Consider the following 17,971-nt stretch of genomic DNA (forward strand, 5'->3'; position numbering starts at 1 on the left):
TCCCTGCAAGAAGTGAGGTTACAGGGAACCAGGCAGGGCCTTCTCGGTGGTGGCGCCCGCCCTGTGGAACACCCTCCCACCAGATGTCAAAGAAATAAACAATTAACTGACGTTTAGAAGACACCTGAAGGCAGCTCTGTTTAGGGAAGTTTTTAATGACTGATGTTTCAATGTATTTTTAATCTTTTGTTGGAAGTGGGGTAGAAATAATAAATTATTATTATAAATTATTATTCTGCCTCCCACCTGTTAGTAAATTATAAGAAGAGTCCTGTGTTTGGATCAGCCCAATGGCGCAACTGGTCCAGAAAACCTCCTCATTGTGTCCAACCCACAAGCTGGGGGGAGCAGAACCAAGCTATCTGTTCGGTCAGTTAGTTAAGTATTTTTATTTATTTACTTGAATTGAGGGAGGGGGAAGCTGCCTCCTGACCCCCCCCCCCCTGGCAGCGCCTATGTGCCTTTCAGATTTACGTATCCAAACAGAATTAGATTGATGAAGTTAAGAGTTGGACGCTATACCATCATCTGCGGCTAGAGGGCGATAACTGGCTTTTATAGCCTGCCCGGAAGATGCTGTAGCAGAGACGGCAGAAGACCATAGAGTTGCTTTCTACCCTTTCTCCATCTCTATGGAATCAGACGTCGCTGATCCCACGGGCGGGTTCGCACTGGGGGTCCTTGAAGGAAGATGTGGCGTCTACCTAATCCGCCTGCTGCACTTGGATTTCTGAGGGCGGGGGGGGGGCGGCGAGAAGAGAGAAGCGAAGTTCGCGCAACAACTCTAGGGAAAAGAAACGGGTCAGGGGGCGGCTGCCGCGTAGAGATTGGGAGACGGGGATTCATCAGGCAGGCAGCGCTGTAGTCAGCCGGGACGCGCCGTTACGTAAGTATGGAAGCGACCGGGTGAGGAAGGCCCGCTTTGGCTGTGTGGCGGTTTGATTCCTTTCCCGGCGTCGCGATGCGCGCGCAGGAGGCGGGAAAGGCGCTCGGTGGCCTTGGCGGTTTTTTGGCGGCGGGCGGGCGGAGATGCGTCTGCCGTGCGAGGTGTCGGTGGCGAGCCGCCTGCTCCCCTCGGCGGGGCTGCGAGGGCCGGGCCGCGCCGCCAGGGCTGTGCTGGCCCTCGGGAAGCCGCCCGGAGGAGGAGGAGGGGGAGTCTGGCTCCTGGTCAGCACCGCCCGACACCGCCCGGGGGCCAAGTACCAGGTCAGGCAGGCAGGCCGCGACCCGGCCCTGATCTCTCTCTCTCTCTCTCTCCCCTCGGGGCCTCCTCGGTGGTGGCTCCTCGCTCCTGGGAAGCCCCGCGGGAGGGTCGCCTTATCCCGTTTCTTATAAAAGTATTTTAAATATTATTAGTCCTACAGTGGTACCTCGGGTTACATACGCTTCAGGTTACCCAGCAATAGTACCTCGGGTTAAGAACTTTGCTTCAGGATGAGAACAGAAATCGTGCTTTGGCAGGAGGCCCCATTAGCTAAAGTGGTACCTCAGGTTAAGAACAGTTTCAGGTTAAGGACGGACCTCCAGAACGAATTAAGCACTTAACCCGAGGTACCACTGTACTGAGGTCCAGCACTGAGGGCCTTCTGGTGGTTCCCTCGCTGCGAGAAGCCAAGTTACAGGGAACCAGGCAGAGGGCCTTCTCGGTGGTGGCACCCGCCCTGTGGAACGCCCTCCCAACAGATGTGAAGGAAATAAGCACTATCTTATCTTTAAAAGACATCTGAAGGCAGCCCTGTTTAGGGAAGTTTTTAATATTTAATGTTGTATTGTTTTTAACACTTGATTGCCAGTGTGGTGTAGTGGTTAAGAGCGGTAGTCACGTAATCTGGGTAACCGGGTTCGCGTCTCCGCTCCTCCACATGCAGCTGCTGGGTGACCTTGGGCCAGTCACACTCCTTTGAAGTCTCTCAGCCCCACTCACCTCACAGAGTGTTTGTTGTGGGGGAGGAAGGGAAAGGAGATTGTTAGCCGCTTTGAGACTCCTGAAGGGGAGTGAAAGGCGGGATATCAAATCCAAACTCTTCTTCTTCTTCTTCTTCTTGATTGGAAGCCGCCCAGAGTGGCTGGGGATAAGCGGCTTAGCTATTTATCCCCTGGCCTCTTCGCTGGCCCAAGTAGGACTAATTCAGCCACCTAGCCCGGGTATCTATCTAATTCTTATTAGATGGATTTCCCCCAGATTGATTCTTGAACTTTGAATTTTGTTGTTATTCATGTTTTTATACTGTATTTTATGCTGCTTCTACAGTTGCTTTACATTTCTTGTTAGCCACCCTGAGCCCGGTTTTCTGAAACGGGAAGGGTGGGGTATAAATTTAAAAATATTGTTTATTCATTATTATTAGAAAGGCCTGGGAGAAGAGGAATGTTTTTGCCTGGTGCCTAAAGAGGTGTAAAAAGGGGGCAGGTGAGCGCCCCTGGGCAGAGCATTCCTCAAGCAAGGAGCCAGCACAGAATAATCCTGTTCTTGTGTCGCTGCCCTCTGGACCTCTCATGAAGGAGGCGCACGAAGAAGGGCCTTCAGATCATGATTGCAGGGTCTGGGTCCGTGCCCGTGGGGGGAGGCAGTCCTTGAGCTTTTGCTGTCCTAATAGAAGCTTGGAGGATTGGGCCAAGGCATAGAGGAGAGGGTATTCATGGATACTAGTCACGATGACTGCGCTCTGGCCTCCACAGGTGGAGAGAGCATGCTTCCGAATACAGTGGTGGCCCCGCAAGACGAAATTAATTCGTTCCGCAAGTTTTGCCGTCTAGCGAATTTTTCGTCTTGCGAAGCACGAAATCCCATAGGAATGCACTGAAAATCAATTAATGCGTTCCTATGGTCAAAAAAAGTCCAAACAAAGCCAAATTTGGTACAACAACAGTTTATTAACTGCTCTTTAAAGTCACACATAACTGTAAAGAGCAGTTCAAAAACTGAAGGGAAAATAAATTAACTTTATAAACAAAACATGTCTGTGTTTTTAGACAAAGGAAACAAAGCCGCGAGACGTTTTCCATAGGGAAATTCGTCTTGCGAGGCAAATCGAAAACGGAAAACCCTTTCGTCTAGCGAGTTTTTTGTCTTGCGAGGCGTTCGTCTTGCGAGGCACCACTGTACCACTTGCTGGAAACTGCAAGGGGGAAGACTGCTATTGTGCTTGGGGCTTAGCTTCCTCTGATTGTGAGAGGAGGATTCTGGGCTAGATGGGCCACTGGACTGATGATCCAGGAAGCTCGTCTTAAGCTCTTATGAGACTCTTGCCCAGAACTGCCAGCAGCCCCTCCTCTGCAGGTAATGAGGACCAAGACGAGGGTGCCGTTCATTTATTTTGGCCTCACCGCGGCCAAGCAGGTGCCTATGGGAAGCCTGCAAGCAGGACCTAGGGAATAATAGAGGCCAACTCCCATCATGCCCTGCCTGTAAGCTTCAATAATAATAATAATAATAATAATAATAATAATAATAATAATAATAATAATATATTATTATTTATACCCCGCCCATCTGGCTGAGTTTCCCCAGCCACTCTGGGCGGCTCCCAATCAAATGTTAAAAACAATACAGCGTTAAATATTAAAAACTTCCCTAAACAGGGCTGCCTTCAAATGTCTTTTAAAGATAGGATAGCTGCTTATTTCCTTCACATCTGAAGGGAGGGTGTTCCACAGGGCGGGCGCCACCACCGAGAAGGCCCTCGGCGCTGGATCTCAGTGTCCAGGCTGCGCGATGGGGGTGATGACACTCCTTCAGGTATACCGGTATTCTAAGGGCATAGCTGTCAATTTTTCCCTTTTCTTGCAAGGAATCCTATTCGGAATAAGGGAATTTCCCTTTAAAAAGGGGAAACATTGACAGCTATTTCTAAGGGTCACCCGGTTGGCACCTGAGGGAGAAAGCTGCAGTGAGGGCTGCTGGAGCATTGGAAAATGTACTCTTTAATAGTTACTTGGATTTATATGTAGCTCTGATCAGAACATGCGGGTCCCTTAAGAGGCAGAGAACAGAAGCAAAGAGCGACATGGCAACAGCCACGTTAGCAAAGCTGGAGGACGTGCCCAAGTAAAGGGGCAGCAAAAATTTATCAGGCTTGAAGTACCCAGATACTCAAGGTGAAGTACTTCCTGGAGCTGAAGAACTAGATTAGGACACTGAAATCGGATACTAATTCCACTAATGAATTGGCAATTACTTGGCCACTGTGTAAAATGCTTTAAAAATTAGAGATAATATGTTGTTTGGAAAGCAGAAGCCCTTCCAAAGCTGCTTTTGTCAAATATTAGCTTTGTATATGATTATTCGGCGGCCTCCGTCTTCCTGCTCTGAACTTGTGCTTTCAGTCCTTATCACCTTGGTCCTGGTTTGAAAAGCCATGGGGCAGATCTGGGATGTTGCAGTGGTGAATAGGGAACAGTGGAGGGTTAAGGTGCCATTTGCTCCAGAGGAGTGGGAAGCTGTGCCACCAGTATTTTAAGAAGAGTTTTGCTGAATCAGGCTCAGCTTTCGGACACTGTCCAGTCACAAGGGGCTTTATAAAATGAACAGATTGTGAATCCCTTCCCACATTTTTAAAGCCGGAATATCTGGTTGGCAATTTGAACATGAAGCTTGTTTTTGGGTTCTCAGCAGGGAATGTTTACTTACAGGCTCATGGCTCTATTGTGCTCTTTTCCTTTTGAAAACAGCTGAGAGAGAACATAGAACAGCTCTTTACTAAGTTCGTGGAGGAAGGAAAAGCCACCGTACGGCTGAAGGAGCCAGCCGTGGACATCTGTCTCAGCAAGGTATGGCGTTAGGTCAGGGGCAGCAGATGGTCTTCTAACTACGTGTTCTCACTTGCCAAATTAGGATGGTGTCTAGGTAGCCCTCCTTGGATGACAGGAAGACATGCACCCTCCCCAACCTCTAACCTGACTCTGCTGAAATGATTAAATTTGGGGTTGATTCACAGGAGTTTGGATGCAGCAGGAAGCTCGTTAGCTTCTCCTTTGATCTTCCAAGGTTAAGAAATAGCAGTTGGGAGCTTTGTGACATCTTGGCCGTCTCACAGTGAAGAAATAAAAATGCATCGTAATGTATGTGCTTCATTGATTTTTAAGCAGAGGTTGGATGGCCATCTGTCATGTATGATCTAGTTGAGATTCTGGCATTGCAGGGGCTTGGATTAGAGGACCCTTGAGGTCCCTTCCAAGGCTACAGTTCTATGATTCTACTTGTTTAAGTTATGTAGATATCATTTTATATATATATATATATATATATATATATATATATATATATATATATATATATATGCTTTCGTAGATTTTCACGGGTACAGGAATGCAGGTTTTGGTGTCTTCGGGTGTCTTCCCGTGTAAGAGTTGGGGTGTCTAGGCGACGTTTCGACGAGGTCTCACTCGTCATCTTCAGGCTGGTGCTTTCGGCTTCTTGTTACTGGAACAGAGCAGGATCTCAGTGTTTGAGTTCCTATAAATACTGTTGAGGGGGTGTGGTGTATAGCCTCCAACGTTCTGGGCAGAGAGGAAGTTCCCAGGTTAGTGTGTCTTTTCTTCTTTTGTTCATTAATTACTTGAGGGATATCTTGAGTGATTTCTTGAGTGATATTCTGAGTACCATTTAGGAGGGTCATTAGGTGTGGATTAGTTGCTAAAGCTTTCGTGTCTTGACCTCTTGAGCTTGTGAAGAGTTTTTTCTGAGAAGATGGCTGTACTGCACTTAGTTGTGCTCTGGCTTGGCTTCGTGTATAGGGGCGAGCTGTGGTTTTGTGCCCTGTGCCAGCCAGATCTGTGTAGGGATTGCAGGGGGGTGCAGCATCCGGAGGTGCCACTATGGTTTGGCTACTGGATGGTGTCTGTAATTTATCTGTGGAGAGGGTCTGGGTTTGGGTCTGGTGTGGTTGATTGGAGATGGCGTTCTGTGTGCCTCTGGTTCTGGTGTCGGTTTTTGTGGGGAAGGCTATTTTCCAGATGTCTGGCAGGCGGGACGTATCGTCACGCTTGTTCATGTTGTGAGGGTGTTTCTCTATCTCGATGGCTTCCATGATTATTCTCTTGTGGTGGTGTTCCATGTTAAAGAGCAATTTGGAATCTGAAAAATTAATTTCGTGTCCTGTTTCTTTCATGTGTTGGTAAAGAGAGGAAGTTTTTTCTTCTTTTTTGACGGCATTCTTGTGTTCTGCGATACGTGCATTTATTCGTCTGTTTGTTTGTCCAATGTACGTGGCTGGGCAGACTTTGTTAATCGCCAACGGATACCAGCAAAACAGGGTTACGAAGCTAATCCAAAAAGAAACACCCCCCAAAAACCAAGACACAGAAGAAAACAATGGCATGGCCCTCCTTCCTTATATCAAGGGCACTACAGATAAAATTAGCAAAATCCTCCATAAACACAATATCAAAACAGCCTTTTGCACCAACCAAAAAATAGCCAATATCCTCAGAAACCCCAAAGATAAAATCCAGTTAGAAAACCAAGGGGTCTATGAAATACCCTGCAAAGTCTGCCCAGCCACGTACATTGGACAAACAAACAGACGAATAAATGCACGTATCGCAGAACACAAGAATGCCGTCAAAAAAGAAGAAAAAACTTCCTCTCTTTACCAACACATGAAAGAAACAGGACACGAAATTAATTTTTCAGATTCCAAATTGCTCTTTAACATGGAACACCACCACAAGAGAATAATCATGGAAGCCATCGAGATAGAGAAACACCCTCACAACATGAACAAGCGTGACGATACGTCCCGCCTGCCAGACATCTGGAAAATAGCCCTCCCCACAAAAACCGACACCAGAACCAGAGGCACACAGAACGCCATCTCCAATCAACCACACCAGACCCAAACCCAGACCCTCTCCACAGATAAATTACAGACACCATCCAGTAGCCAAACCATAGTGGCACCTCCGGATGCTGCACCCCCCTGCAATCCCTACACAGATCTGGCTGGCACAGGGCACAAAACCACAGCTCGCCCCTATACACGAAGCCAAGCCAGAGCACAACTAAGTGCAGTACAGCCATCTTCTCAGAAAAAACTCTTCACAAGCTCAAGAGGTCAAGACACGAAAGCTTTAGCAACTAATCCACACCTAATGACCCTCCTAAATGGTACTCAGAATATCACTCAAGAAATCACTCAAGATATCCCTCAAGTAATTAATGAACAAAAGAAGAAAAGACACACTAACCTGGGAACTTCCTCTCTGCCCAGAACGTTGGAGGCTATACACCACACCCCCTCAACAGTATTTATAGGAACTCAAACACTGAGATCCTGCTCTGTTCCAGTAACAAGAAGCCGAAAGCACCAGCCTGAAGATGACGAGTGAGACCTCGTCGAAACGTCGCCTAGACACCCCAACTCTTACACGGGAAGACACCCGAAGACACCAAAACCTGCATATATATATATATATATATATATATATATATATATATATAGCTATATGTATATCTCTCTATCTATATTAAATACATAACCGCCAGTTGCTGGGGACCAGGAGTGGGGAGAGTGCTGTTCCTCTCGGGTCCTGCTTGCGGGTTTCCCCCAGGCATCTAGTTAGCCACTGTGAGAACAGGATTCTGGACTAGAAGGGCCATTGGGGCTTATGGTCCCCATATATATTTCATTTCTTAAGTTAGTGAACAGATTGGGAGAGATATCTTGCAACTTAAAATACCTTTCATCAATGTTGATTCTGGCTGGCAAGTTTTATATTTGCATCATTTTAGAAATGAGGTAGATAAGAGATTTTCTCGTTGTTTTGAGAATGATTTTTAAGTTTAAGCTTTGTGCTTCAGAACAATGCAGGTTTCGGTTTGTAGGACCAGATTATTCATGAAAGTTGTACAGTGTGACAATGCTGAAGCTTTTTTCTGCTGTCTCAATAGTTAGTCCTGTTCTTACAGGCCCCGCTTAATATTAGAGCAGTATTTCCCCAGCCTCCCTCGATGCCCCTGTTGACAATGTGGTTTGTTAATTGTGGCAGAGACAACGCCAGACAAAAATGCATTGTGCTTTCTTCCCCATTCGCTTTCCAAAGGCTGCCACCTGATCCTTTCCCACGTGTTGGTGTCATGGTTCAGAAAGTGCCAGCGCATTGACAAAAGCGTTGAATCTGCAAATGCTTATTATCTTGGTGTCCTATTTGGCTGCAGGCAAATGTCGGCCACCTGAAGACTTTCCTCGCTGCAATGAAGCTGGCTGACCGAGGCACCAGCGAGGAAAGCTTACCGCTGTCCACCTTGGCCCCACCGAAAGCTTCTGAAGTTGAGAAGCCAAAGACAAAGATGACCATAACATCCAGGAAGGATTACCCTTTCACCCAGAGCTTCCCATACACTCTGGAGCAACTCCAGGCATCTTACTGCAAATTACCCCGCATTGATACGCACATACTTGGCCTGAAGAGTCTCCGGAAACTGGACTTGAGCCACAACCTTATCAAGAAGCTGCCAGTCACAATTGGGGATCTCGTGTCCCTCCAGGAGCTCAGCCTACAGGGCAACCTCCTGGAGTCCTTTGGCGCGGCCCTCTGTAATTCCACCCTCCGAAAGTCGCTCCAGTCTCTGGATCTCAGCCAGAACAAAATCAAAGCGCTTCCAGCCCAGTTCTGCCAGTTGCGGGAGCTCATTCACTTGAAGTTGGATGACAACGATCTGATCAGGCTGCCGTTCAAGATCGGTCAACTGAGCCAGCTCCGCTTCTTGTCCGTGGCTCGGAACAAGCTCCCCTTTTTACCCAACAGCTTTGGAAAACTCTCCCTCGAGAGCCTGGATTTATTTGGCAATCCTTTTGAGCAGCCCAATCCCCTTGCTCCCGACATACAGCTAAAAATACCACTGTCTTTGTGGGAACATTCAGCTAGAGCAACGATCAATTACAGGTAAAGGGGTTGGGGGGGGGGCTCTGAATGCCAGAAGCGGTGCATCCCTTTCCTTCCTATTGTTTCTTACAGTCAATAATCATACCAACGCTTTAGGACTTTCCCTAAAGTATTAAGATTATTGTTGAGTGTAAGAAACAATTGTAATGTGAAGGAAAAGTAGGTAAAGCTCATGGAAGAATTTCAGAAAGGCCTTAGGATGATGTGCTGATGTGCATTTGTGGGGCTTCCTATACGAATACAGTATTTAGTGACTCGCAGAAGATCCCGGAGTCAATCCCTGACGGTTCCAGGTAGGGTTGGGAAAGAGGCCTGGCTGGCGTGGAAGCCTTGGAAGTCTCTGCAAGTCAGGGTATTTGGCTCAGAAGTGTGTTTGGGGTGCATACATTCAATATGTTAATTTACAATGCTTGCAGGCTTCTTTCCAAGACAGGCTTCCAGGCTCTATGAAACTGCTCAGCACGAACTGTATTCACATCCAGGCCTTGTTCTCTTTTCACAGGCTCCCGTACAGCTGCCACGTCCTTCCTTCTCACCTCTGTCACGATCTGGACATGTCCAAGAGCTGTCACTGTGGGCGAGCCTGCCTAAGCAGCTTCATTCAGACGACCGTGACCATGAATCTCCACAGTGTGGCGCACACGGTTGTCCTTGTGGACAACATGGGGAGCACAGAGGCCCCCCTCCTCCGCTACTTCTGCTCTCTGACTTGCTACTCTCAGTTCCTGGACAGACATCTGCAAAGCATCCGATGACCTGAAACCGAAAACCACGTGTGGTCTGAGAAGCCTCACTCAGCAGCAGACGCTGTCTGATATCGAAAGCAGTGCTGGGACACTAGGAAGCAGAGCCAAGAGATCAGTTGTCTCCCAGGCCTTTCCTTTTTTCATCATCCAGAAGGAGAAAGGGAGGCAGGCTTGCATTCTAAACAGAATGCAGTTTAGCAAAAGCTGCAGGTTCTTAATGAAACTCTCTTGCCTGCATAGATCAGGGAAGCTCCCTGCCTGAGAGTGGCAGGTTATGTTCAAGATGTGAATATCATATTCCTTCACCTTCCTGTTCATCGCTATGATTGAGCAGGAGGACTCTTCTTGTCGTGCCCCCAAGCAAGAACCTGATTTCCTTCTCCTGTGCATTATAAGGACACTGTTCTACCTACAAAAATAGTTAGCTGTTTGTTATTTAAAGCAGAACATGTTCAAAGTGTGTCTAGAAGTTTGGCTGCAGTGGAGCCTCTCTGGATGGCATGGGACTTGTTCAGACAAGCTCCAGGTTATTTCATCAGTCTCCCAAAATCTGTTCCCTGAAATGGTGTTCGCTCTGAACAGGACAGTATTACTAGTTAACACAGAGTTTATGCTGATTTTTTAACGTTCATGCCATTGTCAAAAGGAAGTTTGTCACGATCACACAACCTGTTGTGTTGCTATTGAAGAAGCGATGCAAAAATAACGTGCTTCAAAACAAAATATTGTGGTGGCCAGTTCATCATATATTAAAATTTGTATGCAGGAACTGGTTTTTCTGAGTACCAGATGCAGGCACAGAGTGTTTTGGGAATGGTGCCCACGTGCAGAAATTGTAGTTTGAAAGGACAGGGGTATGTGATGCAAGAATGGGAAAGGATTGGGCCCCTGCTAGTCTGGATTTTGCCTGTAAATGCAAGAATTATTATGGAGTGCATCATATGAAGCAAGTTTTGCATCAGTTAACTTCTGAAAGCCTCTTTTATTTCTTAAAAAGAATAAATAAATGCTTAAGAGTCTGAAATGGTGTGAAATGAGTCTTGCATTACTCTTAAATGGAGCTGGGCTTTAGAAACAACATAGATCGCACCAGCATATTTCTGTTCCCTGGTCTCTGCTCTTTAGGATGGTGAAGGGTCTAAATTCACAAAATACAGTGACAGCACAGATAGAAACCTTTGGCCCATTAGAACTGAATGGCCTCTTTAACTCTGGGGCTGCTGTACTGCTTTCCAGCCCCATGGAGATGATGATGATGATTTTATTTATACCCTGCCCATCTGGCTGGGTTTCCCCAGCCACCCTGTGTGGCTTACAGAATATATAAAACATAATAAAGCATGAAACATTAAAAACTTCTCAGTACAGGGCTGCCTTCAGATGTCTTCTAAAAGTTGAGTACCAGTAGTTCTTTATCTTCTCAACATCTGCTGGGAGGGTGTTCCACAGGGCGGGCGCCAGTGAGGGAACTCCCAGAAGGCCCTCGGCGCTGGACCTCAGTGTCCAAACTGGCCGATGGGGGTGGACACGCTCCTTCAGGTATACTGGCCCGAGGCCGTTTAGCACCAACACTTTGAATTGTGCTTGGTAACATACTGGGACCCAGTGTAAGAGGGTCATTCCATATAGTGACCCAACTTTTTTACCTCATGTCATCCAATTTTCTTAATATTTTGTACACTTCTTGAATGATCAAAACTAAGTTCAACTCTAAAATACAGTGGTACCTCGCAAGACGAATGCCTCGCAAGACGAAAAACGCGCAAGACGAAAGAGTTTTCCGTTTTTTGAGTCGTTCCGCAAGACGAATTTCCCTATGGGCTTGCTTCACAAGACGAAACGTCTTGCAAGTTCTTGCGAGTTTGTTTCCTTTTTCTTAAAGCCGCTGTCAGGGCTGCCTCAGGTCTCAGCTCACAAAAGACCAACGCCAAGTTCTTATATACAAGGATGTTTATTGCAGTTCATAGTTGGTTCCATCTCCGAGGCGTGCAGCCCCCACGTCTGTAAGCCTTAGACCGTTGAAGTCCCCTCTGAATCAGTCCCTCCCCTGCACCAGTTTAAGAGGCTTACGCTGCTCCACCTCTTTCTCTCCTTCCTTTTCCGCAGGGTCTTTCTGCCCGCTGGGGTTCCGCTCCTCCTGGATTCCCCTGACGCTGAATCCCCAGACTGCTCTTCCCCCCTCCTGCGGGCTTTGGGACCTGGCTGCTCCTCCGGGCTCCCTGTACTTCCGCACGCCTGCACATTTGAACTTGGCGCGTGCGCCCAACCTCTAACTTTCCTTTTGACAGTTATGCTACTCCCTTCACTGCCCTCCTCCCCTTCCGGGATGATGGCTTGCTCTGACCCCTCCTCTTTCTCTGCTGCCGGAACTGTTTCCCCTGGCACACTGGAACCTCCCCCCCCCCTTCGCTGCGCTCTGGAGGGGAAACTGGCCCTGGTTCCCAGCTGCCGCTTTGGGGTCCCCTGCTGGCCCCCCGCTCCTGACACTCTCCCCCTGGGGCTCCCCTTGCCCTGACCACGGGCGCCCCCTTCTGGGAATCCTCTGATTCGCTGGAGAGACTCATGGAATCCCCTGCGTCATTGCTATCCTCTTCCTCGCTGTCCTGGGATTCCTCTCCATCGCTCTCCATTTCCTGCCTTCCCTGTGCCTCCGTCCCTGTACCCCTGACAGCCGCTAAGCCGCTAATAGCCGTGCTTCGCAAGACGAAAAAACCGCAAGATGAAGAGACTCGCGGAACGGATTAATTTCGTCTTGCGAGGCACCACTGTAAACAAGACTTCGGCCAACAGAATTAACGCCTTGAAAGAATTCTCGTTAAGTACTAAAGAATTATTTCAAAGTGTTTATTGTATCATGCAACAGCAAGCTGTCATTCTGCTATGGAACACATTTTTTAAAAAGCCTGACTAGCTTTTCATATATCTTTTAATTGAATAACGTTCTAAAGAAATGCCTGAGGTAACTGATATTATAGGTTGTAGTCTTTTTTATTCTGTTTTATTTTACTCCAGAGAGACCCGTTTATCCTAAATGGAACCCAATAAGGCAGACATGTATGTACAAAAAATAAAAATCAATGTGATCCCAGTGAGATCCCACGGTGAAATTTGCAGGAAGCAAAAATTTCTTGGGGAAATTTTAATCGTATTAGATTTTGTAACAAATTTAAAGTATACCCATCATGTGACATATACATTAAAGCCCATGAAGTTCTGAAGAGATTGGTGTTTTTGGTTTTGACAAATCTCAATCCTGGGCTGAGCTTTAAAGGTTTAAAGGCCAAAATGGTCAATTTTTTGAAATATCAAACCCTCATAACTCACAAACGGAAAGAGATAAAAAATTAAAATTTTAGATTTGAACTTAGTTTTGATCATTCCACAAATGTACAAAATGTTAAGGAAATTGGATGACATGAAGTAAAGAAGTTGGATCACTTGATATGGAATGACCCAGGAATTTCAGGAGAGGTGTTCTATGGTCAAGGCCAGTGGTACCTCGGGTTAAGTACTTAATTCGTTCCGGAGGTCCATTCTTAACCTGAAACTGTTCTTAACCTGAGGTACCACTTTAGCTAATGGGGCCTCCCACTGCTGCCACACCAACGAAGCACGATTTCTGTTCTTATCCTGAAGCAAAGTTCTTAACCTGAGGTACTATTTCTGGGTTAGCGGAGTCTGTAACCTGAAGCGTATGTAATCTGAGGTACCACTGTACTACCAAGGACATATCTGGGTTTGCAGAGGGGAGAAGAATACTGTACATGAAGTTCAGAGTTCCACAGATCCTTTTTTTTTTTTTGTCAGAATGAAGTGTCAAAAGGAATAGTGGGGCTGTAATGTATAGCTGGTCTCTTCCAGAATTAAAAGCCGCTACCAAGGTTTCAGAAAATTCCTCTTCTGAACTCTCCAACCTTCCCCAGTTCCTTCTATGCAACACACAAACATTTTCTTTTTCATAATAATAATAATTTATTATTTATACCCCGCCCATCTGGCTGGGTTTCCCCAGCCACTCTGGGCGGCTTCCAAAAGAATATTAAAATACTGTGATACATCAAACATTAAAAGCTTCCCTAAACAGGGCTGCTTTAGATGTCTTCTAAAAGTCTGGTAGTTGTTGTTCTCTTTGACATCTGGTAGGAGGGCGTTCCACAGGGCAGGTGCCACCACCGAGAAGGACCTCTGTCTGGTTCCCTGTAACTTGGCTTCTCGCAGTGAGGGAACCACCAAAAGGCCCTCGGTGCTGGACCTCAGTGTCCGGGCAGAACGATGGAGGTGGAGACACTCAGTCTTGTAGTTTCAGTCTTGTAGTTCCAGCCAGACGCTTCTTTTGGACGTGATTGTTTTTAAACTGCCAAGTAATTTGCATTTGCTTCTGAGTTCCAACTGGCCCTTCATGCAACAGCTGCAGCAGGCGGATGTCTTGGAAAGCAAGGCCACACCATTCCCAAGCAGGGAGGGATTAAAATGAAGACGCTTGCTGCACCCATCTCAGAGCCTGGTGTCAGCAACTCCTCTTCTATTTAAATAACGTTTATGCTGCGACTTGGCAGATCAACCAAATCACAGCAACCCGCATCCTCTTGTGTGCAATCCTAAAAAGGCACAACACAAAAGGAAATCTGGTTGAGAGGGAGGAGGAAATAAGCAAGTACCAGTTCTTCCTAACAACCAGCTGTTAAGGAAAAGTTCTAGGTAGAGGAGACGCTGCCTTCTTTTTGCCCTTCTTTGCACGGCTGAAGACTCTGCACATGCTCTATGATACCGCATCCCCCACTGAGTTAAAGGGGGAGGCGGGGCTTACACTTGGTTAAAAATGCAGAGGAGGAGGGGCAATTGTCTAATATTGAGACCTTCTATGATGTGCTCCTGTATTCCAGGGACAATACCCGGATTTACAGAAGCTGTCCCGGTTTCCGATTTGATCCGAGAATGTCCTGCTTTTCCTTAGGACAGGGGTCAGCAAGGTTTACCTTTGCCTGGGCCGATTCACTCCAGCAGAGATCCCTCCGTGGGCTGGATACCGTGTGTGCGATTTTCAACATCTGTGCAGGTACAATTTCTGGTGCCACAGAAGCGAGTGCCCACAGCTATTTTCATCAGAGAAATGTTGGAGGGTAAGGAGTTATGCAACCCTGGAGCCAAGGAGATAAGCGACTTCATAACCTTCAGAAGACATCTGAAGGAAGCCCTGTAGAGGGAAGCTTTTTAATGTTTAATGTTTATATATATACATATATATTGGAAGCTGCTCAGAGTGGCTGGGGCAACCCAGTTACATGGGCAGCCCATCATCATTATTGAATAGGATGTCCCTATTTTTATTGGGGACGCGGGTGGTGCTGTGGGTTAAACCACAGAGCCTAGGACTTGCCGATCAGAAGGTCGGCGGTTCGAATCCCCGCAATGACGGGGTGAGCTCCTGTTGCTCGGTCCCTGCTCCTGCCAGCCTAGCAGTTCGAAAGCACGTCAAAAAGTGCAAGTAGATAAATAGGTACCGCTCCGGCGGGAGGGTAAACGGCGTTTCTGTGCGCTGCTCTGGTTCGCCAGAAGCGGCTTAGTCCTGCTGGCCACATGACCCGGAAGCTGTACGCCGACTCCCTCGGCCAGTAAAGCGAGATGAGCGCCGCAACCCCAGAGTCGGCCACGACTGGACCTAATGGGGTCCTTAGTCCATGGGGTCACAAAGAGTCGGACACGACTAAACAACATTTTCATTGGAGAAATGTTAGAGGGTAGGGAGTTATGCGACCCCCCAGGCAAGGAAACAGAAAACACCTGAAGGCAGCCCTGTAGGGGAAAAGCATTTTAAATGTTTCATATTTGTTGGAAGCCGCTTAGAGTGGCTGGGGCGACGCATTGAGATGGGCAGGTGACAAATAAAACTATTGTGATCGAATGCTTCGTCCCTCTTTTCGGGGGAGAAATGTGGGAGACTTCCCCGTTCCCGCTCGGCCGGGGCCCCGGCCGCCCTCCACCCCCGGCGCCGGCTCTCCCCTCTCCCCGGCCGGCCAGGGGCTCCGGATGCGGAAGCCGCACGTGGAGGGCGGAGAGCGGCGGCAGGAGGAGGAGGAGGAGGATCCGGAGGCGGCGCGCTCGTCGCCGCTGCTGCAGCCCCGGCGGAGCGGAGCGTGGCGGCTGGTGGCGCGTCCGGGGCGGGGCGGCTGGCTGGCTGGCCGGCTCCCTCCTTCTTCCTCCTCCGCCCGCCCGCCCACGCCCCATCCGGCCTGGGCGCGGGGACTGGCCGCCCGCCCCTTGGCCGCCTCCGGAGAGAAAGAAGGCAGGCAGGCAGGGAGATCGAGCCCACGGAAGATGCCGCGCGCGCGGCGGAGGGCACCGTTGGCCGCCCGGCCGCTCGGCTGATGCGCCCCGGAGGGAGGGCCGCGCCGGGCCCGGCTCCTCGGTGATCGCCGCCGCCATGAGGCTCCGCATCTACAAGCGCAAAGTGCTGGCGCTGCTGCTGGCCCTGGCCGCCGCCGCCTGCGCCCTGGCGCTTTGGGGAGGCGCCGGAGAAGCCGGAGGGAAGCGGGAGGCGGACGATCGGGCGCCGCCGCCTCCACCGCCGCCGCCGGGAGACCAGCCCGGGGTACCGGCCGGCAGCAGCAGCAGCAGCATCCTCCCCGCCCGGTCCGGCCAGCGGCTGCCCAACGCGTCGTCTCCGGCGTGGCTCCCCGGGGAAGAAGCGGCGGCGTCGGCCAACCGGACGCTGCACTACCGATCGCTGGTTTACCGGCTCAACTTCGACCAGCCCGTGCGCAACGAGGAGCGCTGGCGGGCGGAGGGCGGCGGCGGCGACGGGGCGGACGCGGTGCCGGTGGCGGTGGTGGTGCAGGTGCACGAGCGCGCCGAGCACCTCCGGCTGCTGCTGGCGTCTTTGCGCCGCGCTCCGGGCGCCGACCGGGTGCTGCTGGTGCTGAGCCACGACGTGTGGTCGGCCGAGCTGAACGCGCTGGCCGCGTCGGTGGACTTTTGCGCCGTGCTGCAGGTCTTCTTCCCCTTCAGCCTGCAGCTCTACCCGGGCGAGTTCCCGGGCACCGATCCGCGGGACTGTGCCCGGGACGTGGGCCAGGCGGCCGCGCTGCGCCTGGGCTGCCTCAACGCGCAATACCCGGACGCCTTCGGCCACTACCGCGAGGCTGCCTTTGCGCAAACCAAGCACCACTGGTGGTGGAAGTTGCACTTCGTCTGGGAGAGGGTGCGCGCCCTGCGACGCCACCCGGGGCTGGTGCTTTTCCTGGAGGAGGACCACTACCTGGCACCCGACTTCTACCACGTGCTGCAGCGCATGTGGGCCGCGCGCCAGAGGGACTGCCCCGAGTGCCAGGTGCTGTCGCTGGGCACCTACGCGCCGGTCCGGGGACCCTTCTCCGGACGGGCCGACAAGCTGGAGCTGAAGACCTGGAAGTCCACCGAGCACAACATGGGCATGGCCTTTGGGCGGGACACCTACGAGCAGCTGATGGGCTGCGCCGAGGCCTTCTGCACCTACGACGACTACAACTGGGACTGGACCCTGCAGCACCTGACCGTCAGCTGCCTGCCGCGCTTCTGGAAGGTGCTGGTGCCCGAGATCCCCAGGGTCTTCCACACGGGCGACTGCGGCATGCACCACAAGAGGCAGTGCCAGCCCGCCGCCCAGAGTGCCAAAGTCGACGCCTTGCTGGACGCCAACCGGCAGCACCTGTTCCCCGAGACCATGGTGGTGGGCAAGAGGTACTCGCTGGCCCCGCTGAGCCCCCACGTCAAGAACGGCGGTTGGGGAGACATTCGGGACCACGAGCTCTGCAAAAGTTACCGCAGGTTGCAGTGAGCCCAGCCGGGCCTGGATGGAGCCATGGCCTTTCCCCGTCGGGCCTGTGGGATCTATTACAGGCATGAGCCTGAAACAGGGGGGGCGGCGAAAATGTATTGATTGGTTTCTGCTTTAATAGGGACAGTGGTTATTACAGAGAGAGAGAGAGAAAAAAGAAGTATTTCTGAGGCAGAAAGGTCCTGTAGGGGAATGTTAAAAATAAACATAAATGCTACTTGTTTACTGGAAAAATAATTGACAGTTTTTACCTAGGCCTTTTTATAAAGTGTTTGTGACACTTTCAAACAACCCTGAACTCTGTTTTTCTTTTGCAGTTTGGGTGTCAAAGGGTTGGGCGAGTGCCTAAGATGACCAGGGCCCCCTGTCCGCAACTCAGGAGCCCCCCAGTTCTGAACTGGTTGGCGCTTTCTGAACAACCCCTCACCCTCTCTCTGCCAACCACTTATCTTACTAGAGAGAATCAGTCGTTCAGTATTCCATAATCTTGTACATGCTTGCTTGAAATTTGGTACCTTAATACCTG

At 49.8% G+C, this 17,971-nt stretch overlaps 2 protein-coding genes and 1 long non-coding RNA gene across 5 annotated transcripts; 2 read left to right on the plus strand and 1 right to left on the minus strand.

Annotated features, from left to right (window-relative positions):
* The first annotated feature begins 1,014 nt into the window (after positions 1–1,014).
* LRR1 (leucine rich repeat protein 1) lies at positions 1,015–10,656 on the plus strand. Of its 3 annotated transcripts, none has more exons than XM_081196429.1 (4): positions 1,015–1,206; positions 4,672–4,770; positions 8,159–8,886; positions 9,389–10,656. In XM_081196429.1, the coding sequence occupies exons 1-4, from the start codon at positions 1,030–1,032 to the stop codon at positions 9,639–9,641; spliced, it is 1,257 nt and encodes a 418-aa protein (XP_081052555.1). In that variant the 5' UTR covers positions 1,015–1,029; the 3' UTR covers positions 9,642–10,656. The 3 variants fall into 3 exon arrangements, with proteins under 3 accessions (XP_081052555.1, XP_081052556.1, XP_081052557.1); XM_081196430.1 differs by having other exon boundaries at positions 1,015–1,167; XM_081196431.1 differs by lacking the exon at positions 4,672–4,770.
* Positions 9,823–11,494, minus strand: LOC308588229. Its single transcript, XR_014008603.1, has 2 exons — positions 10,150–11,494; positions 9,823–10,107 (listed from the first exon to the last, which is right to left on the minus strand). It is a non-coding gene; the product is annotated as an uncharacterized lncRNA (long non-coding RNA).
* A 4,544-nt stretch (positions 11,495–16,038) lies between these two features.
* Positions 16,039–17,736, plus strand: MGAT2 (alpha-1,6-mannosyl-glycoprotein 2-beta-N-acetylglucosaminyltransferase). Its single transcript, XM_081196322.1, has one exon. It carries the CDS (start codon positions 16,054–16,056, stop codon positions 17,443–17,445), a length of 1,392 nt encoding a protein of 463 aa, XP_081052448.1. The 5' UTR covers positions 16,039–16,053; the 3' UTR covers positions 17,446–17,736.
* Positions 17,737–17,971: the final 235 nt, after the last annotated feature.

Source organism: Podarcis bocagei (genome assembly GCF_964188305.1).
Source record: "Podarcis bocagei genome assembly, chromosome: 1".
In the NCBI taxonomy this organism is placed as follows: Eukaryota; Metazoa; Chordata; class Lepidosauria; order Squamata; family Lacertidae; genus Podarcis; species Podarcis bocagei.